Below are 22,432 nucleotides of genomic sequence, written 5' to 3' on the forward strand. Positions count from 1 at the left end.
CCATCGTTTCTGTGGAGGGAAGTTGGGGAGGCTCTTTGGCGGCTTGGGAAACAATTAAACTCTAAAGTAAACTGGTAAGCTAAAAGAATCAATAAACTGAACATATTCCTTCCTTTCATCTTACCGCTCCAGCATTGCCATCGTTTGGGACTATTTTGTCTTCTGTACAGTTTTGTCTCCTGCTGCCTTTGGATTGCTTAGAGATAGTTAATGAAGGAACAATCCCAGTTAACGGGCTGTGTCCTCGTTAAAGCAGTCTCGGAGCAGATGATTTCCAGAGACCAACAGGCCAACAATGGGACACCTTTTTAAAACACACCACGAGTTTGTTGCATTTTCCAAACCTCTCCTGCTTCTGTTTTCAAGTCATTTTTGGTGGAAAAGTACTTTTGTGAATGAGTGCTAAAAAAGGGTAGTTAGTACAGCCATCCTAAATTTAACCTGCAGCCTCAGAAGGCATTGGAGCTCTGTTAGCTAAACAAAGCCAGCCAATCAGACTGTGGTATCAACTTACATGATAAACAGCTGTCCCAACCCTTCAGTCAGGAGGCGCAGGACTGCTCTAGGGGGGTTTAAGGTGTCAAACTCTCATCAAAGTCTACCGGCCTTCAAAAGGAATTCCAGTACAACTGTGATCCCACCTTTTAGCTGTACCTGAGCTTTATCTTATCTGGTGTGGAATTGGAGTTGATCACATTGAGAGTGAATGTTAATTCTGACGCTTATTTGTTTACTTGTCTAGGCTTTAGGACAAAACACAAATTGGAATATCAGTTTGGGACCCTAGTGGACAGCAAGTCAGCAGCTTCCTTTACTGTAAGGTTTCTGGAAATACTACAGGAGTCTTTCTTGGGTACGACATGTTGCACTGTTTGGCATCATTGTGTGTGCATGTTATGTGTGAATGACTTTGTTAGAAGGTTCTGTCCATATCATGTATTTGACTTTGGTGGTTTGGGTTCACCAGAGACTGCAAGGCAGGTTCTTAAAATATCTCTGTTAATGTTGTCCTTCAGCCTCTGGTAAAGACACATTGCTCTATGGAGGGCACTAGTACTGCTTTTTCCTTCTAAAGAGGAAATGTATTGTAACACAGAGTTTTACATTGATGTTGACTTTTACGTTCAAATTATGGATACTAGATGATTGTGAATTGTGCTTGTAAAGTTTCAACCGTATTTTACTGGGAGGTGCATCATTGAGAATTTAAATGCCTGATGATGTTATGTGTTTGAGGTAGAAACCCCTAAAACTGCATCATCATGGATGAGAATGAAGAAATTGAGGAGGAGTTTGAGGAGGATGAGGAGATTTTTGAGGAAGAGGTAAGTAAATATTTTCTTGCGACATCAACACAACACACCGTCATTGTCTTAGGTACTCAGACTCAGTCAATTCAATTCAAATTCATTGAAGGAAAATTAGAATAGGAATCAGAATTTCAGTTTACCTTCTGAATTTCAATGTAATTGGAACCCCAACCCCATTCCAAACCCACTACATATGTTCTTAGGTCTGAGTTGAGTTATTGAGTTGAGTTTATTTTATTTTTTTACAGGGACAGTGCACATTAATCAACGTTTCAGTAAAAGTGCCGGTTTTAGCCAGCCGGCTAATTTTCAACCGCAGTCCCTGGGCAGGTTATTAAAAACAATTACAATATAGACAATAGCAACATAGGACACGCAAGACATAGCATACAGACATAGCAACATAGAACAAAAAGCAGCAAGACAAAATTCATAAAAGCAACAGTGTTTCCACACCTCACAAGCTACAGACAACAGACAACATGGAAAGCGGCAACACACAGCTAGGGACCATGTTCACAAATCTGATTGACCTTTAGCCATGTCTGATTGACCTTTAGCATTTTGTGAAAGTGGCCACAGTTCTATGGCCACAGTAGTTAAATCAAATTTTATTGGTCATATACACGTGGTTAGCAGATGTTATTGCGAGTGTAGCGAAATGCTTGTAAACAAAGTTTCCTAAGGACTAGAAGCGAGACAGCCTGTCTGTCGACGACATTTCTCTCTTCCCCGGCTCTGGTACTGGTGGGTCTCCAGGTTAACTAGCTAGCTTTACTCAGTCCCTATGACTAGGCAACTTAGTTTTGATACCACCCCAGTAAGTCGTTCAGGAGTCCAGGTGTCTTTGAGCTTTGAGCAGGGTTAGATCCTGTTTCCAAAGAACACACATCTTCCTATATGCTAGCTATAGACATGACCCTGGCTAGCCCAGTACAGTCCAGATAACTGTAAATCAGACCAGGAACCGGCCATTAAAATCAAAACCACTACCACTTTCCTCTTTTCTTGGACATTTTAAAGCCCAGTTATGAACATAAAAAGTAATCACACGCTTTTGTTTACAAGGACCATCACACTTAAGCAGTGTGATGTTAAAAATGAGAAAACACCTTTAACTTGGTAGTCGATGAAGAAGTAGTAGAAGTACACTTTACCTGACCAACCACCAACCACTTCAAGAGTTCCAGAGAGATCAACTACTGACAACTATAGGCTTTGATGGCAGGAGCACACTGATGAAATAGGTCTAGTTATTACACAACAGACAGTGTGAAGACATTGCTGTCATTCCTGCAGATACTGTCAATTTGTATTAAGTTACACTGCACTGCAATATGCATGAATGGAAGAGTCCATCATCATTCGTCATCTATAACATTTCTTACACTATTGGTGTAAAATGTATAGTAATGTTGGGATGATGTTCCATTCAGAAGAGTTATGGATTGTTTGGGGAGCTGCTATTTTGTTGGAAGTAACCAACGATTTGTGTTAGATATAAACATGTAGTATCAGTAAGATTATACTGTGCCTTTCTTCAACCATGTGTAATATTGGTGCAAAACCTCTGTCACACAATTAAAACATTTTGAAGCGTTTGGCTTCAGACTGGCAGTTCTGGAGATAATAATAATCTACACAGTCTATTCCAGTGTTGACAGCTCCCCAAGCTCTAACATAGATTTTCATACTGTGTCATTGTATTTCTTTGTGATGGTCCACTCAGAGCGTCCAATGGAAGAGTGAAAGCAGAAGGCTAATAACTGAATCTCTTATTTCCTGGTGAAATAGGGTCAAAGTTAGCCTCGTATTTGTCTAAACTTTATGTTGTTGATAACTTATAGTGGAATCCAAATAATTTCTTCCTAATTGAGGATATGGAAGATACTTCTGATTTGTCATTGTTACAAATTCAAAACATTTAGAAAAATGAACTACAGTATTTGGAAAGTTATTGTGTGGTTCCCATATAACATATCCACTTTTTCAAAGAGATTTATCTTTAATGCAAAAATGTAAATGCTTTGTAATGCAGAAAGATAATAATACGCTCAACTCAATACACTCTGATTTCACTACTACTTTCATCTACACTTTGGAGGTCATTTTTAAAGAGATGACTTTGATCTTAATAGTAAGATAGCGTCTTTCATCTGATCTATAGGCTGGGGAGAAACGTGCAGCTGTGCATTTTATAGGATATACAGTACTCTACGTTGCGGATAATAACTGGGTGGATTGTACAATCATTCAGGACAACAATTTTTTGTTGACATTTCAGGGTGGTTATTAAGTGGTTATTAATATGGATTATACTGCACTAAGTATTTCATATGCAGCATTTAACGATTTGAACAAGAGCAGTTTCTCATGATAGTACATTGTTTTATGTTATGCTGCTTTTTCCTCTTAATGTTAATCAAGTTTGAGATCTTTTCAACTTCCAATTTGACAGTATATTTTTCTCCCAGTAAGATAAATATTTATTCTGAGCTCTGATATGTGGCTGTTAAACACTCTCGGGACGGGACAGCACAGGAGATACACATTTAGCAGTTGACATAGTGAGAAGTGCTGCCTGCTGTAAATCACACGGTAGCAGCTCCAGTAGCCGAGCTTGGGTCTGCTAACATCACTCATAGGATGTGCTTAGGAGGTTGATTCATGTAGAGAGAAACCAGCAGTCACCTAGCAGCTAGCTAGAGGAGGAAGGCAAATGTAAGCTCTGTAGGAGCAGAATCTCAGCCTGATTCCAGATCTGTTTGTGATGTCTTGCCAACTCCTCACAAGAAGATTCTACCTGTTCTCTGTCCTCCATTGTATATTGTCATTTGTAAAACCTGTTGGGGAACAACAACAAAGCGGGTGTGGGGTAGTTCATGTACCTGTATGATTCTCCTCCTGTCTTGTAGAGTCAGAAAACGGCCTCTTACAACTGTTGTTTGAAGTGTTTGCGATTTTTACCCCCCCCAGCTCTGGTCTATCAGTGTTTCAGTAGACTGTTTGACATTTGAATCGCAGGCCTATGTTATGTCGGGACGATAATGATGATGATTCTGACCATTAGTTTGAGGGTTTTCTAGACAGTTCCACCAGTAGGGTTGTTAGACGTGTTCATCGGGCTGTCCCCTATTAATGGTATGGCAATGAGTACCTTCCTGAGTTAGAGAACAATGTCTCACTCTCAACTCACAGGGGCCACTGGTTATAAGTTTGGCTTAGTTAAAGTTAGACACAGGCTATTCAGGGAACATGTGTGAGAATGTTTTTAGTTTAGTAGACTATGTTTCTCTGATTTAAGCTAATAGTAAGGAGATTTATTAGTATAATCACTAAGGATTAAAACAGTTTTAGCTGTCTTGTTGATATTTGGATTCATAGCGACTATTTACAACAAGGAAAATGGACTTGTTGATGGAATAACCAACAAGAATAGCCAGTGAGGTCATGTTTTACAAATATTCTACTGTTTCCATTGTCCCAGACAAACTCACTCAGTCAAAACCAAATAAAGTATTTGAAATGATTGTAAGTAGATTTGAACCCAGGTCTGGTCAGAGGGCTCTGTCAGATGCAGGCAGGCAACCAGCACACAGTCAGCCAGGCAGACAGAGCTGTCAGTCAGGCAGTCATTCAGGGCTATTATAGGCTCCTACTCCTCTTTCCCCCTGGAATAGAGGCTTCATTACACTCTTCAGTAATCACAGTATATACCAGGATCCAAAAGGACACCTTCAAGGTCACTGGAGGGATCTGGGATATATGGAACCTTTTATTACATTATAGTGAATGTAGTTATTATATCATTATGCTAATTGTCAAAGACTGTAGCTGAACGTTAGTGCTGAACGCAGAATATCTGACTGAACTACCACAACCAGATAATTGTGGTGACAGTGCAGATGAGTGTTAAGTGAGTATTAGAATGAGTATTACTGTTTATCAATGTTGTTTACAGTATAAAAGGCTAACTGAATGTGTCAGAGATCAGGGAATTATTGCACCAGAGCTGGGGAAAAACTCCATCCAATACATTTGTGACATGTCTTCCTTTTGTTTGTAATGGCGATTTTGAAACCAGCGAGTTGTTCCTATATTTATAGTATTTTGAGGAGACGGTGACTTCGACCACCTCTCACCAGACCACAACTCAGGTGGGAGCAGAGGTGAAGCAACAGGTAGAAGACAACAGTGAAATAAACAGCACATGCAGCTCATGATGCTTCGGTTGTGCTTGCATGTCATGGGGGTTATTCCACAGATGTAAGCCTAACAAAGGAGAGAAATTCTAGAAAGGATACTGTTTAAAAAAGCGTTGTGCGTGACCCTGTGGATTATTAAACAAACTACCTTGTTTAACAATTCACAATTTACTCAAGTCGAGGAAGACATTTTTTGGGCCATTCCAAAAGTGAGTTCCCAAACAAAAAGGCGATTGTTTGGGTAATTCACAAATCATGACTTCATGTACATTTTCTCAGGCTAGTGAGTGATTGATGAAATAGCCCTCATATAGGCAGATTTTGCTAAATGATGCATGCAGTCAATTGTGTCTTGTTCACCACTGCTTTTGTCCACTGGCTCGTTCATGGCCAGTCTCTCCTTCCCTTTCCTTCAGTCTCCTTTCCTTTTCATTTCCTTCACTCATTCCCTTTCCCTCAATTCCTTTCCTTCGTTCATTTCCTTTCCCTCAGTCCCTTTCTTTTCCTGTAGCCCTGATAATAAGTCCTATCCTCTGTCCCTACTAGACCTTAACCTAGCCAATACCTTATTATCTCCCATCCCATTACCTCCATGTAGAATTACATTGTCATGTAATCATTCCATTTAATGCCTTGATACGGTCAAATACCACAATTAGTAGCTAAGGTGATTTTCTTTTTATCAGCCAGTGCAATGAATTCTTGCAGGTAAGTGAACTTGGTTGCAGAGTAGCATGAAGTAGACTAAGTCATTGTTGCTTTCACACACGTGTCCCTTTTGTAAGAGACTTATGATAGTCAAAATGTCATTCACTTGTTTACCCATTTATCTATATTACACCTAGAATAATACTAATATTCTGTCATTGTTACAGCAGCATTGATTCTGTCTTGTTTCTGGTTTCTCTGTATTGTCTCGCCAGCCTCTTTGTTGTAAATGGATGTGTACCTCTGGTCTGGTTTCCTCTCATAAAGGAACAACAGTCATAGTTTGACACATGACTAACAGCCTTACCTCTGTTCCCCAGTCTGGCGTTCCGGTGAGAAGAGTCGTCAGGAAGAAGGCTAAGGTGGACACCTCCAAGTTCATGACTCCTTACCTGGCCCACAGCCAGAAGATGCTGGACTTGTTCTCCTACGTAAGCAAGCCCATTACAACCAGGTCATGTTCATTAGGGTACATCGTAGCAAAACGTTTTGAAAAGTCTAGGTAGTCCCTTTTCTGTTTCCTTCAGTATTCTTCCGTATATTGCCTAATGAAGAGAACCCAAGTCAATGCTTTTTTCATGCCCCCCCCCCCCCTTTTTGGATCATGATTATGAAGTTACATTGTTCTGATGTGTCCCTAACAGAACAAGTATCGTCATGCCTATGACAAGGCTAAGGGGAAACCCTATGACATCTCAGCTGACACCCCTGAGATGGTCCGGATCAAGAAGGCTCAGGAGCAGCTGTCTGAGGTATGGAGGCCTCGGTTCTATTCTGTCCCCTTCTCTGATAGATATCATATATCACAGTCTCAGTCAATGTTGCACTGTCACTAATAATAATATCAAAATAAAACTTTGGTCAAATCTACACTTGACTCATTGCCCCTACCAGGTGAAATACCGGATGGAGGGAAATAAGGTCAAGTGTACCAGTCTGTACGATGGGGAGGCCAGAGAGATCGCCCATGTCAAGCATGTCTCGGAGTTGATCAGCAAGGTTCTGTACAGGGCCAAGTGGGATGAGACTAAGGACAGGTACTTACTGCCTCCTGATGCCCCTGAGCTTGTCCTGGCTGTGAAGAATGCTGCCAACTACAGCAAGGTAACTTCATACTCAGCCTTCACTGTAGTGGTGCTGTTACAACACTTGTCCCAGGCTAATTTATTGAGTCGTAGGAGAGAATAATAATATTTTGTACGTAGATTACTCAATTTAGATGAATCCAGAATGATCTAAGTAATTCATCTTTATTCCAAAAAAGGGTGGCTATAGATTGCTTTTCTATATTTGAACTTCTCCTTTTCTTTTTCTGTGTGATCAGAAACTGTACACAGAGGCCTGGGATGAGGACAAGACCATGTGCTATCCCTACAGTGACTCTCCTGAGCTGCGCAGGGTGGCAAAGGCACAGGAGGTCCTCAGTGATGTGAGTACTGCAACTTCCTGTTGGTATTCTAACTTTCACTTAACTACACTTTACCTTGTGATTACAGCAAGTTGATATCAGTGTTATTAGGTCGGTTTTATAGTACTGTTTTAAAGTTACTGTAAGTTGTATTTGAACAGCATTCATCTTTTACACTGGGTAATTGTTACTGGATAACTGGTTGTTCTATGATTTAAATGTTGTAAGTCATAAATATCCTTCTCAACAACACTTCCTAGAATGCAGTGTCTGCATCAGTCAGCTGAACCACGTCCACGAGTGTGGTGGTTCACTTTGTAATTCACTTGGAACAATTCATTGCTCACATCACATTAGGACAGTAAGGTGTCCAACATCAATCAGACTTCAGGAAAACACAGTTCACCCCCTTCATTTAAAAACTCTATTTTTGCTCCCTGAGCTTTTTGTTTTCTGCTGACTCAGATGTTCCATATGGAACCATTTCCTCTGAGCAGCTATTTCTACATGTAGGATGCAATTCAAATGGTCACTGCTGTCGCTCTTTGAATTTCAGATTTCCGCTGTTCCAATTTATTGGCTTATCCAGATATCATCAAGCAGAGCATTACCACATGTAGCTAACAGGCATCACATGTTGTGTCAAAGGTCAACTATTGATTATGGCCTGGGGTGGCCTAGCGGTCACTGCTGCTGCCTTCAGAGCGAATAAGCTGGTGTTAATATGGGTTTGAATCCAGCACACACCCTTCTAACACACTGTTCTACTTACTTTCCTGTCTCCCTTCTGTGTCTCTTCTGTTCCTCTCACCATTCTGTTCTGCTCCATTCTGCAGATCTTGTACAAGAAGGGTCATGCTGAACGCACGGCGAAGTACACCTCTCTGGCTGTCCCTAATGATATGGAGTTGGCCAAGAAAAATTTTGAACAGCGCAGTGACGTAAGTGGTGTGACACACACACAGACACACACTGATTCATTGACAATGGCTTCTCATCATCCTTGACAGCATTGTAATGTAGACATTTGAGACAATCATTATCATAGCCCTCAGCTGTAGAGTCCTGACAGTGAGGACAAGGTGGACCAGTGGGTGTTGTCAGTCACTGCCTGACATGGGTGAGGTCCCCAGCCCTGCTGTCCTTGTCCCTGGGAGATAGAGGGGGATGACTGCCACCTGCTCCATGATATTATTGGAAGGCAGCAGCCCTGTTCTGGCAGACAGACGTGGCGCAACGACAATAGCCTGAGATTATTTTAAATCCCCGCCGCTCCCAACATGTTTTATACACCCCCTGTAGCTGCAGAGGCCCAAACAATTTCAGCGTCCATCTATAATGTTCATATCATTCTGTTTTGAATGACTTTTAAGGCAACATTTTGACAGATAATATTTGAAGTGTTTCTTGATTGTGCCATGCCTCTATTTTTCCATTTTAGTTCAGTAGCTTATTTTAAATGACCCCAAAGTCTAACTTTTCCTTGTTTTTCTCTTGCAGCTCAAGTACCATGAGGACTACAACAAGAACGTCAAGGGCCACTGGTGTGAGACGCCCTACATTGATGTGGCTGTTGCTAGGGTGGCTATGGACAACGTCAGCAATGTAAGAGCCCACTATTGTATAGCATATTAATAGTTATTGGCATAAATTACATTACAGTATACCTTCATCAAGTCATAACCCATCATATCAATATTTGTCTTTTCTCATTTCAGAAAAAGTACACGGCTGCATATGAGGACATAAAAGACCAAATCAATTTTATGCAAACTGAGACGCCAGAATACAAACAGAACAAGAAGTCTGGTCACGCTGCCAGCTCAGTGAGTCTATAGCCCTCAAAGAGAGGGACATGAAGGAGAACACACAAGCACACACAACACACACATACACACACCAACCAACCAGCTAACCAACAAACCAGCTGTCTTCTGCTTCTCTCAGAGAAAAGAAGCAGGGAAGTGGGAGCTGGCTGAGTATATTTTTATAGATCCATCTCATGCGGCAGCAAGCAGAGAGACACACGACACTGGTTTGACCTCGAGCTCTAAACAGAGCGTGAGTCAACACCGTGACTCTTTTGTCACGCAGGCATCAAGATGTGCCCACACATGTTCTGTACCCAGAGTCAGAACACTTGATAAAGAATAAATCACTGGCAAACAGTAGTTTAAATACATTTAGGCTAAAACGTAGGTGGTAACAAAACTGTAGCTTTTTTTTTGTAGTTTTCGAGAAGGAGTCATTGCCTATAAGCATTTTTCAATCCAATTTAAACACTTCAATCCAAAATCTGCTATGATGATGAGTAATTGTATTAACCTTGCCATGAATCACTGTATCACAGCAAACCATATGTATAATGTTTTGACTTGTACCCATTCTTCTCTCCTCAGATCAAATACAAGAAGGACTATGAGAAGAGCAAAGCGGTGGCTGACTACAACGTTCTCCCAGCCTCTGACAACCCTCTGCTCAGGCAGCTGAGATATGCTGGCACCATCTTGAGTGACGTAAGTGTCTCAGTCGGGGAGACTGAACCATTGGTCCAAACAGGTGTCATACTGAAATAGACAGAAGTTACAGGAAGCTAAACAATCACATCTCTTCTATGAGAGGCAGTCATTAGTTACAGAAAACCATTTAGTATCCCATCCCATGTTCTGGCAGACAGCAACAGTTATCGTTCATCTCCGTACTCAAAAGTCACGACTCGTGTTTCAAATGAACTTGTATAGTTTTTACTAGTACATTTTTATCTAGACAGTTGGCAGTTTGCTAGTTGGACAGTTTGATAGTTGGCTGCTAACAGGGTAGAAGTTATCACAGCAGATTCCTGCTAGTTAAATCATGACAGTAAGTAAGGGTGCACCCCCCCTCTTACTGAATTATCAGGGGCCACTTATACTGTAGTTAACCCACTGAAGGTGTAACATGACCCAAGCACTACTTTGATGAGTCTAGTTAGTTACTAGTCATTCACTGTCAACTTGTTAATAATTAGTGTAGCCATTCATAGAGCCTTATATTTGGAATTAAGATGGATATAGTTTTATTCATTTTGCCGAATTTCATCAATTGAAAGCCAAGTGCTAACTTTGATATGTATTTGAGACATATAACTACTTTTGGTTGCTATTATTTTCTGCTCATCATTTCTTCTCTGGTCACTCCTTTTGCAGAAAGTGTACAAGGCCAGCTATGAGAAATCGAGGGGGTCCAGTATCAACTACTGTGACACACCCAAATTCAAGATGGACTCTGTTGTACAAAAGTTCAGTGACGTGAGTATTCCCTTCATAGTCTTCACTGACGATGTTAATGTTTTGCTTTTTAAATTGTTCAACAAATCATTGAACAGCACATTTTACATTTAACTTTTACATGTTAGTCATTTAGCAGACACTCTTATCCAGAGCGACTTACAGTTAGTGCATTCATCTTAAGATAGCTAGGTGAGACAACCACACAACGCAGTCATAGTAAGTACATTTCTCCTCAATAAAGTAGCTATCAGCAAAGTCAGTGCTATTAAGAAAAGACAAGTGCGAGTGTTAGTTCAAGAAAGACATTACAAATGGCAGCAACGACCCGACTGATCATTTAAAGTGGATCTCCTTTATTGTATGGAAGTGGTGAATGGATCTTACATGGATTCATCTTTACTCCCTCTATCTCCCCTCACAGGTCCATTATAAAGACAAGTATAAGAATGAGGTGAAGGGACACTATATTGGCAGCTATGAGGACATCTACATGCTTCACTGCAAGAAAGTGGAGGAGATAAAGAGCGAGGTAAGTCATGTTGCATTGTTTTTATTTTGTTCTCTCCTCTGAGGCTTTGTTAAGAGTAAGACATTGGTTATCTCTCAAATGCCTCCTTACTCCTTATATAGGGCACTAGTTTGATCCAGGGCCCAGTGTACGACAGGCAACTTCAGTCTCAGTGATTACAAAGGAATCATCTGTTCTTCTGTCTTTTCAGCAAAATTACAAAGCAGATTATGAGGACATCAAGACGAGATGTTTCTATCCTCAAACCATGACGCCAGAATATGAGGCTTATAAGAAAGTTGCACAGTGTAAAGATGTAAGTATGCCTATTGAAGAAATATTACAAATTATAACCAGTCATTTGCACTATGATTAGTGATTGAACATTAGATTTACATAATTCTTTATTTTTTATTCTTGATATTGATATGTATAAATGTACTTTTTTTTTGCAGAAAGTTTACCGGCAACATCCGGACACAGTGAAATTTACGCAAGTGACAGATTCGCCTGTTCAAGTGCAATCTGCCATCAACGCCAAACAGCTTAGTGATGTATGTATTCAACTTTTACGACAGACCTTATATGAGTGTTAAGTTCAATTTTAAATAGTTACAGTATGAAATTGCAATTACGTATATCTGTCTCCCTTAAAAAATAGGTATTATGACCTCAATGGAACAACCTGTTAAAAAAATATATGATTTAGAATTTTGTGAGAATTTTGGAACAAATACCAGAAAATAGACTTCAAGGTTGAGCCGTTGCCATGACATTAAAGATTCCTGAAGGCTGTTGCCTGAAAATGTGCTCATTCATCCACTTAGCACATAGCTCAGCTGTCTTCCTGTGGATGCCATGGAAACCAGAGAGAGTTATCTCTCTCTCTCTGTAGTATTAATAGCAACATGCATTCAGTCTGCTGAAAATAACCCTAGTCTCAAATGAGAGGAGGGGGGCTGACAGTTATGAGAGACTACTCTGAAAGGAGAGGCCTCTCACTCCTTTGAGAAAGGCAGCACTGCCCTCTAGTGGTGTGGAATGACCCATGTAGTACTCATCTTCTCCACAATATAGCTCTCCTCTGATCTACATAGTGCCAACTGTACATTTTCCTGTACCTGACTGTACTGTATTTTCATGAGGTTCTTTCTGTCTTTTCCAGCTCAACTACCACGCAGCGTATGAGTTGGATAAGTTTAAGTGTGCCCTGCCTCCAGACTACCCATTCTTCATCCAGTCCAAAGTTAACGCATTTAACCTTAGTGATGTAAGCCAAATTCTGTTGATGATACTGTAGATAATGTTTTAAAAATACAGTTGTAAATCGAATCCAGTTATAATTTCATTTGTTATAATATGATTTGAAAATAATATGCTAGTATTGACATCACTTCACAATCACTGTAGTTGGTTATCGTTGACCTCATTGGATAAACCCTCCTGATTTTTACTTGCATGATACTGATATCTTCAATGTATTTGCAACTCTGTGCAGAATTGTTACAAGTATGATTGGGAGAAAGCAAAAGCCAAGCAGTTCGAGTTTAAGGGTGATGCTATCTCAATCCTTGCAGCCCGTGCCCACACAAATATAGCCAGTGACGTGAGTATGCATGCACTGACATAAACATCTACACATACATGTAATATTAGTATTCATATTGATAATGCTGACAGTTTCCTTTGGTGTACTTTGTAGTATAGGCCTTGACCTAACTTTTGCTCTTTGCCCTCAGGTTAAATACAAGAAGGATTTTGAGAAGAACAAGGGAAAGATGGTGGGAGCCCTCAGCATCCATGACGACCCCAAGATGCTACACTCCATGCACGTGGCCAAAATACAGAGTGATGTAAGTCATTTTCCTGCCCAGGGAATCAAGATTAGACAAAAAATGTGTCGGCTAGCTTAATCTGGAACATTTGAAATGTTGGTTGATGTGCAATGTCTTTGACAAATAAACCTGATAAAGTAAATTCAATTTCACTTAGTTTTGGTATGAAACAGAAATATGAGGATAGTGGCTGTCAGTGTGACAGGGGTATAAGGGCTTACTGTGACTCGTCTCAACTTTATATTAAATAAACACTTTTTTTTATCATTGAGAGTATATGGTGCCTTACCTTCTAATTGTCTCAAACTCTCTCCACAGCGTGAGTACAAGAAGGACTACGAGAAGACAAAGACCAAGTACATTACCACGCTGGACATGATGTCTAACACCCTGGCCAAGAAGTCCCAGGGTATTGCCAGCATGGCCGGCTACCGGACCATCCACAACCGCTACCTCCTGCCCTACGACGCCATGTCCCTGGAGCGGGCCAAGAATGCCAACATCATCCAGAGTGACGTAAGAACACCATCAACCAGATTGATAGATTGATCAAAAGATAGATTGATTCATTAATCTGGCTGATTGATCTAATTGATTGACTGACTGATTTGGTTTGCTTTCATCCTATTAAAGGTCTGGGGAAAAGGTTTTAATAATATTGGAACATTTCAAAAACGGTAGAAGTATAATGAAAGTATTACTCCCGCTTGGTTATTTTCCCTCACGACAGAATGAATACCATTCAGACTACAACAACTTCACCAAGGGATCTGGTTGGGTCACCTTCGGCTCCATGGAAGTGGAGAAGGCCAAGAAAGCCGGAGAGATCCTCAATGAGGTAGCTACTACAACATGATCTAGTTCAAGGTTTAAGTTTATTTGCCATAATGTAGTTAATACTCAGGGAACCATACCATAACTCTCACAATAAAAACACTATGAATTGTAAAATATGTTTTGTTATGTATGGTCTTTTCTTGCTTTGACAATACAGAGACACAACAAGATTGGTTTCATCTGCTTTGACCTATTTGTTCCATTTTTTCCTCCACTTCAGAGAAAGTACCGTCAGCACCCAGACACCGTCCCGTTCACTTCCATCGCTGACCACCCAGTCATGATGCAGGCCCAGGTCAACCAGCTAATGAGGAGTGATGTGAGTATTATTATAGTAACATTATTGGCTGATAGAATTATTCAGATCATTCAGACATCATGGGGGCGGTTTCCCTGTGTCGAGAAAACTGTTTACTTCATAGCGGTGACATATTCAACTTGGTACAAATGTGATTTTTTTAAAAATTTAAATAAAGATGAAACAATCAGTAATTCATTTATTTGGATGGAACACCTATTTTATATCTATAAATATGTGTTTGTGCACTCAATGCAATTTGTATTCTTCTTCCACTGCAGCTTCACTACAAGAAGGGTCTTGAGGAGATCCACCAGAAGTACTCGCTGCCCCATAATGACCCCCAGTTCCTTCAGGCCAAATGCAACGCGTACAACATCAGCAAGGTACTGTTGACTAAGACTAATTAGTTATGCCTCATATTCATATTTAATTTCATGAATTATCAAATGTTTTATCATATTATCACCGCCTGCCCGTTCTATAAAGAGCACACTACTCTGAACTGTGTAGACATCTTTCCTCCACATACAACTGTGCCTTCTTGGGTGTGCACTGCATGCCGATACGGTGTTGTATTAGTGTCTCATGGAAATAGTGTAATTATTTAGTGTATTGCTTTCTTTCAGAACTACTACAAGCAAAGCTGGGAGGAAACCATTGCAAAAGGCTACGACATGAGGCCAGATGCTATCTCTGTCATCCATGCTAAGCATGGCAGACATATTGCCAGTGATGTAAGTATGCAATAAATCACCAGGACAACATAAAAAGCGGTACAAGATGTAGTCAACAACAATGTTGCTACGATGAATAGTGTCAGATTATCTGATGATTTTTTAACTTGTTCCTTTCAGATCCAGTACAAGAAAGACCATGTGAAGGGAAGAGGCAAACAAGTGGGCTGCCGTAATCTTCAGGATGACCCCTTGCTGGTGCACTACATGCAGGTGGCCAAGATGCAGAGTGAGAGGAACTACAAGAAGGACTACCACAAGTCCAAGCTGAAGTACTGCTCCCCAGTTGACATGATGAGTGTTGCACATGCTAAGCAAGCCTCTGCAGCACAAACCTATATTGGCTACAGGAAGATCCGACACCATTACAGTCTTCTCCCTGACTCCATGAACTTTGAGCTGGCTCGCACCATGAACACCAACGCCAGTGATGTGAGTACTCTGACTCCTACCCAGGGATTGAACAAAATAATTGGTTCGATTCCAGGCTGTATCACAACCGGCCGTGATTGGGAGTCCCATAGGGCGGCGCACAATTGACCCAGCGTCGACCAGGTTAGGGTTTGGTCGGGTTTGGCCGTCATTGTAAATACGAATTTGTTCTTAACTGACTTGCCTAGTTCAATAAAGGTTAAATAAAAAAAAATCAAACATTTCACTGGCCTGGTGGGCTAGTTTGGCACATTTTCTACGAGGCTGGTTGGAAAAGTACTAGCCTCCGGCCTTTAGAAACTCTTCCTTTAACTTGTAAGTTGTAATACTGCATCTTAGATTTTTATTGTAGAGGCTTTTTGCAGCATTTCTCACATTGTCTCCTCTCCTTGCCGGATGCAGGTGAACTACAAAGCGGACTGGGAGAACTATGTGAAGGGAACTGGCTGGATCCCTATCGGATCCATTCCAGTGGAGCTAGCCAAGCAGGCCGGCGCCGCTATGGATGAGCACAAGTACAGGCAGCACCCTGAAAACTTTAAATTCACCAGCAAGATGGACGGCATGAATATGGAGCTGTGCAAGCAGAACCAAAAGATTATGAATGTTGTGAGTCGTATTTACTTACTAGGAAGGCCAAAAATCTAATCCATGGTTGTCCATTGAATTTAATTTTTCTATTGAATACATTTGGTTGAAATACACTTTGTATTAAATACATTTTTTTGAATGGAATTTAATTGAACTGAACAGAAGTGTTGATTTAAATCTATTGTTGTTATGATGTGTTTTTTTTGCAGCATGACTATAAAGCCAGTGGAGAGAAGTTCCTGCACACCTACAATCTCCCTGCAGATGCACCAGAGTTTATGCAAGCCAAATACAACGCTGTCAACATCAGCACGGTTGGTTACATGTTGATCACTGTCCATACTATTATATACCTTTGCTATCATACACAATCAATACACATACATATCCATGCATTCATTTAAATGTGCCTTTATTTATACTGTATAGTTGGTTATATCTTGACTGATTACAGTCCTATTTTACACACACACACACACACACACACACACACACACACACACACACACACACACACACACACACACACACACACACACACACACACACACACACACACATATATTACCATGATGCATTCATTGAAATGTGTCTGTAAGTAATGTGTTTATTTCTCGCTCTCCTCATCACAGAACTATTACACATACGCTCACCGTCAAGACATTCTCAAAGGACACCAGATGAAGGCAGATGCCATCCCCATCCTCGCTGCCAGGGCCTGCACTAATATTGCCAGCAATGTACGTATGAATTGGAAGAAATTCTAAATCTGTATTTTGGTTTATTGATTAACCATAGTTGACCATAATCATGACATGCTATTCATGGTATTTACATTCATCATTGTATTTCCTATACAGTACAAGTACAAGCTGGCGTACGAGAAGGGAAGAGGCAAACAGGTGGGCTGCCGTAATCTTCAGGATGACCCCTTGCTGGTGCACTACATGCAGGTGGCCAAGATGCAGAGTGAGAGGAACTACAAGAAGGACTACCACAAGTCCAAGCTGAAGTACTGCTCCCCAGTTGACATGATGAGTGTTACACATGCTAAGCAAGCCTCCGCAGCACAAACCTATGCTGGCTACAGGAAGAGCCTCCACAACTACACTCTTCTCCCTGAGGCTATGCCTGTTCAGCTGGCTCGTACCATGATGGAGATCCAGAGCAACGTGAGTTCATTTCAATATCCTTGCCATTCAATACCATAATGATGGTATGAAACCAGGCTTGACGGAGTAAGTGTACTATCGACCTGTGTGCATAAGCAGTAACTACTATCGATCCGGTGGGCATCAACACTAACCGCATCCATTGCTGACAATAGTAGTAATGACTTTTGTGAACAATAGTGTATTTTGAGTGAGAGGAACCTGTCTGATACCTGTCCTGTCCTGAAACCTGACCTGTTCTGATACCTGTCCTGATAACTGCCCTGTTCTGATACCTGTCCTGATACCTGTCCTGATAACTGTCCTGATATCTGGCCTAATACCAGTCATGTCCTGATACCTGACCTGATACCTGTCCTGATACCTGACCTGATACCTGCCCTGTCCTGATACCTGTTTTGATACCTTTACTGATACCTGTCCTGTCTTGATACCTGTCCTGATACCTGTCCTGTTCTGATACATGTTGTGATACCTGTCCTGCCCTGATACCTATCCTGGCCGCATACTTGGCCTAATAATTGTCCTGATACCTTCCCTGATACATGTCCTGTTTTGATATCTGACCGGTTCTGATACCTGTCCTGATACCTGTCCAGATACCTGTCCAGATTCCTGTCCAGATACCTGCCTTGATAACTGTCCTGATACTTTCCCTGATACCTGTCCTGTCCTGATAGTTGTTCTGTCCTGTCCCGATACCTGTCCTGATACCTGCCCTGATACCTGTCTTGATATCTGTCCTAATACCTGCCCTGATACCTGTCCTGATACCTGTCTTTATACATGTCCTGATACCTGTCCTGATACCTGTCTTTGTACATGCCCTGATACCTGTTATAAAACCTGTTTTAATACCTTTACTGATATCTGTCCTGATACCTGTCCTGATAGCTGTCCTGTCCTGATACCTGTCCTGATACGTTCCCTGATACCTGTCCTGTCCTGATAGCTGTTCCGTCCTGTCCCGATACCTGTCCTGATACCTGCCCTGATGCCTGTCTTGATACCTGTACTGATACCTGTCCTGATATCTGTCTTTATACATGTCCTGATACCTGTCTTTGTACATGTCCTGATACCTGTTATAAAACCTGTTTTAATACCTTTACTGATACCTGTCCTGATACCTGTCCTGATAGCTGTCCTGTCCTGATACCTGTCCTGATACGTTCCCTGATACCTGTCCTGATAGCTGTTCCGTCCTGTCCCGATACCTGTCCTGATACCTGCCCTGATGCCTGTCTTGATACCTGTCCTGATACCTGTCCTGATACCTGTCTTTATACATGTCCTGATACCTGTCTTTGTACATGTCCTGATACCTGTTATAAAACCTGTTTTAATACCTTTACTGATACCTGTCCTGATGCCTGTCTTGATACCTGTCCTGATACCTGTCCTGATACCTGTCTTTATACATGTCCTGATACCTGTCTTTGTACATGTCCTGATACCTGTTATAAAACCTGTTTTAATACCTTTACTGATACCTGTCCTGATACCTGTCCTGATACCTGTCCTGATACCTGTCTTTATACATGTCCTGATACCTGTCTTTGTACATGTCCTGATACCTGTTATAAAACCTGTTTTAATACCTTTACTGATACCTGTCCTGATAGCTGTCCTGTCCTGATACCTGTCCTTATACCTTTCCTGATACCTGTCCTAATACCTGTTGTGATACCTTTCCTGTTTCACTGTGTGTCTCTACAGAACACCTATAAGTCTGACTACAACAACGTGTACAGGGGTTCTGGCTGGATTCCTATTGGCTCTATGGAGGTGGAGTTGGCTAAGACAGCCAAGGCAGCCCTAGATGAGCACGGCTACCGTGTGCACCCCAGCACCCTGAAGTTCACCAGTCTGACCGACCAGATGAACATGGCCCTTGCCATGACCAACACCAAGTTACTTGATGACGTAAGAACTTAAAGTAACTTTGATTATCGTTTATTTTTTTTAGGATCTATTTTAGCCCACCAAGGCTAGTCTTTCAGAAGTCATACATTTATTGAGTTTACATACAAGATATGAGGAAATTAATGGTTTTCATGTTTTTATTCCATGTATTTTATTCCCTACTATGGATGTTGAATGTGATTACCTTGTTATTTCTCTCTGTTCAGGCTTCATACAGAGCGTCTGGCGAGAAGTTCAAGCACACGTACAACCTGCCTGCAGACAGCCCTCAGTTCCTCCAGGCCAAGTACAACGCCCAGACCCTGAGTGAGGTCAGTACACAACCACAAACACACACAGACTCAATTTCTCTGACATTTTAAAGATGTGCAAGTATTGCCTATAGACAGGCGATTTTTGACTGTGGTTTCTTTGATTTCTCATAGTCTCACTACAAGCACAAGTGGGTGGAAGATATCGCAAAAGGGTACGACATGAGGCCAGATGCTATCTCTGTCATCCATGCTAAGCATGGCAGACATATTGCCAGTGATGTAAGTATGCAATAAATCACCAGGACAACATAAAAAGCGGTACAAGATGTAGTCAACAACAATGTTGCTACGATGAATAGTGTCAGATTATCTGATGATTTTTTAACTTGTTCCTTTCAGATCCAGTACAAGAAAGACCATGTGAAGGGAAGAGGCAAACAAGTGGGCTGCCGTAATCTTCAGGATGACCCCTTGCTGGTGCACTACATGCAGGTGGCCAAGATGCAGAGTGAGAGGAACTACAAGAAGGACTACCACAAGTCCAAGCTGAAGTACTGCTCCCCAGTTGACATGATGAGTGTTGCACATGCTAAGCAAGCCTCTGCAGCACAAACCTATATTGGCTACAGGAAGATCCGACACCATTACAGTCTTCTCCCTGACTCCATGAACTTTGTGTTGGCTCGCACCGTGAATGCCAGTTGCAGTGATGTGAGTACTTGTTTATGAGACTTCAGCCTAGTACTAGGGGTGTACGTTTTCTGTTAAAAAGCTTTCGGGTGTCAAATACTTATTTATTTGCCTTTGTTTCATTCTCCAGTACGAGTACAAGTCTGACTGGAACAACTATGTGAGAGGAACAGGATGGATTCCTGTTGGCTCGCTGCCGGTGGAGCTTGCAAAGGTTGGCGCGGACATCCAGAGTGAACATAAGTACCGTACACACCCTTCCAAATTCCAGTTCAAGAAGCTGATGGACTCCATGGACATGGTCCTGGCCACTGACAACAACAAGATCATGAACAAGGTAAACTATAAACTGTAACACCATATTGGAAATTAAAAACAGATTGTTTAAAATGTGATGTTATCTCGTTTGTCCTAATGTTATTATTTATCTGTGCTTGTGTCAATTACTTTGCAGCAAGAATACACCAAACAATGGCACAAGGACAAGCTCACAGTCCATGTGATGCCAGATGCCCCTGAGATTGTCCTGGCCAAGGCTAATGCTATCAACATGAGTCAGGTATGATCATCACGTCTCATCTTCCAATGTCACTACTAACTAATACTGTATACGACGGCATACTCGTTGCCCCTTTCTAACTAGTTACTGTAATTTTAATCATAATCTATAGAATCAAAACTACTTTCAAAAGTCTGAAAGTCACAGACATTCAAGCTGTAGTTTAAAAGTAGAACCATGTATTTATTAGTCCTTTTTGGGCTCTGTTTCTAAGATGTGTCTATATACCTTTTCAGAAACTCTACAAATCCGGTCTGGAGGACATGTATAGAACGGGCTACGATCTCAAACCTGATGCCATTGCCATTCTGGCTGCCAAGAAAGGCACTACCATTGCCAGTGACGTAAGTGTAAAATAATTTAATTTCTGTTTGCTTGCTGCATAGATCCTGTTTTCTGTCACTTTTATCAGCTATCAACTGTGTAGAGAATTAATGTGATCAGATGCTGCTTCTGTAATTGACTAAACACCTGTATATTTCTACAGTACAAGTACAAGCTGGCGTACGAGAAGGGAAGAGGCAAACAGGTGGGCTGCCGTAATCTTCAGGATGACCCCTTGCTGGTGCACTACATGCAGGTGGCCAAGATGCAGAGTGAGAGGAACTACAAGAAGGACTACCACAAGTCCAAGCTGAAGTACTGCTCCCCAGTTGACATGATGAGTGTTGCACATGCTAAGCAAGCCTCTGCAGTGCAAACCTATACTGGCTACAGGAAAGTCCAACACCACTACACTCTTCTCCCTGACTCCATGAACCTTGAGCTGGCTCGCACCATGAATGCCAGTTGCAGTGATGTGAGTTCAGCAGTTACATAGTAACATAGCACCAACTAAACATAGTAAACATTGGTGATCAATTATACATTCTTACCACTCATATTATTGTTTTGCTAATCACCCGTTTCTCAACTCTAATGCCTTTCTGTAGTACGAGTACAAGTCTGACTGGAACAACTATGTGAGAGGAACAGGATGGATTCCTGTTGGCTCGCTGCCGGTGGAGCTTGCAAAGGTTGGCGCGGACATCCAGAGTGAACATAAGTACCGTACACACCCTTCCAAATTCCAGTTCAAGAAGCTGATGGACTCCATGGACATGGTCCTGGCCACTGACAACAACAAGATCATGAACAAGGTATGCTCAGACCAGACGTGTACGTTTGTGAAAAATAAAGCTGTTATCACAGTTTATTTCTAATGTGTCTCATAATGAGAGTCTAGGTTAATTGATTGGTGAATCATTTTGATTGCAGCAAGAATACACCAAACAATGGCACAAGGACAAGCTCACAGTCCATGTGATGCCAGATGCCCCTGAGATTGTCCTGGCCAAGGCTAATGCTATCAACATGAGTCAGGTAGGGCTACCTTTTCCACACGTGTGTTACTATCTATCATCAAAATATTCCTCTTTGTATCCATCATGCTTTTGCAATATAACTTCAAATAGGTCTTGGAAGTATTTAACAAATGTTATTTTGGTCATATTTTTTATAAATAGTTTCTCCTCCATTCCAGAAAACCTACAAAGCAGGTCTAGAGGCAATGTATAATAAGGGTTACGACCTGAAGGTTGATGCCATCACCATCCAGGCTGCCAAGCAGGGCACCAAAATCGCCAGCGACGTGAGTGACTCAGACCAACAATTAAAAGCCTTTCAAACCATTTTACAATGTGCTCCAACCTCT

The 22,432-nt window shown here is 41.4% G+C and overlaps 1 protein-coding gene across 1 annotated transcript in view; it reads left to right on the plus strand.

Annotated features, from left to right (window-relative positions):
• Window positions 1-22,432, plus strand: part of LOC135519322 (nebulin-like) — an 86,385-nt gene continuing 63,953 nt past the window's right edge. Inside the window, exons 1-40 of the mRNA XM_064944493.1 lie at window positions 1-74; window positions 743-853; window positions 1,241-1,325; window positions 5,417-5,491; window positions 6,544-6,654; window positions 6,868-6,975; window positions 7,118-7,327; window positions 7,548-7,652; window positions 8,468-8,572; window positions 9,132-9,236; window positions 9,350-9,457; window positions 10,031-10,147; window positions 10,817-10,918; window positions 11,322-11,429; window positions 11,620-11,724; window positions 11,864-11,962; window positions 12,574-12,678; window positions 12,907-13,014; window positions 13,148-13,261; window positions 13,562-13,759; window positions 13,974-14,081; window positions 14,301-14,399; window positions 14,660-14,764; window positions 15,008-15,115; window positions 15,236-15,547; window positions 15,950-16,156; window positions 16,348-16,452; window positions 16,771-16,878; window positions 16,999-17,310; window positions 19,030-19,236; window positions 19,443-19,547; window positions 19,662-19,769; window positions 19,890-20,201; window positions 20,311-20,517; window positions 20,635-20,739; window positions 20,976-21,083; window positions 21,227-21,538; window positions 21,672-21,878; window positions 21,997-22,101; window positions 22,262-22,369. Of these exons, the coding sequence (XP_064800565.1) occupies window positions 1,263-1,325; window positions 5,417-5,491; window positions 6,544-6,654; window positions 6,868-6,975; window positions 7,118-7,327; window positions 7,548-7,652; window positions 8,468-8,572; window positions 9,132-9,236; window positions 9,350-9,457; window positions 10,031-10,147; window positions 10,817-10,918; window positions 11,322-11,429; window positions 11,620-11,724; window positions 11,864-11,962; window positions 12,574-12,678; window positions 12,907-13,014; window positions 13,148-13,261; window positions 13,562-13,759; window positions 13,974-14,081; window positions 14,301-14,399; window positions 14,660-14,764; window positions 15,008-15,115; window positions 15,236-15,547; window positions 15,950-16,156; window positions 16,348-16,452; window positions 16,771-16,878; window positions 16,999-17,310; window positions 19,030-19,236; window positions 19,443-19,547; window positions 19,662-19,769; window positions 19,890-20,201; window positions 20,311-20,517; window positions 20,635-20,739; window positions 20,976-21,083; window positions 21,227-21,538; window positions 21,672-21,878; window positions 21,997-22,101; window positions 22,262-22,369 (5,394 nt within the window). The 5' untranslated portion in view covers window positions 1-74; window positions 743-853; window positions 1,241-1,262. The remainder of the gene's footprint in view (window positions 75-742; window positions 854-1,240; window positions 1,326-5,416; window positions 5,492-6,543; window positions 6,655-6,867; window positions 6,976-7,117; window positions 7,328-7,547; window positions 7,653-8,467; window positions 8,573-9,131; window positions 9,237-9,349; window positions 9,458-10,030; window positions 10,148-10,816; window positions 10,919-11,321; window positions 11,430-11,619; window positions 11,725-11,863; window positions 11,963-12,573; window positions 12,679-12,906; window positions 13,015-13,147; window positions 13,262-13,561; window positions 13,760-13,973; window positions 14,082-14,300; window positions 14,400-14,659; window positions 14,765-15,007; window positions 15,116-15,235; window positions 15,548-15,949; window positions 16,157-16,347; window positions 16,453-16,770; window positions 16,879-16,998; window positions 17,311-19,029; window positions 19,237-19,442; window positions 19,548-19,661; window positions 19,770-19,889; window positions 20,202-20,310; window positions 20,518-20,634; window positions 20,740-20,975; window positions 21,084-21,226; window positions 21,539-21,671; window positions 21,879-21,996; window positions 22,102-22,261; window positions 22,370-22,432) is intronic.

This window comes from Oncorhynchus masou, chromosome 29 (assembly GCF_036934945.1).
Source record: "Oncorhynchus masou masou isolate Uvic2021 chromosome 29, UVic_Omas_1.1, whole genome shotgun sequence".
NCBI classification, from domain to species: Eukaryota; Metazoa; Chordata; class Actinopteri; order Salmoniformes; family Salmonidae; genus Oncorhynchus; species Oncorhynchus masou.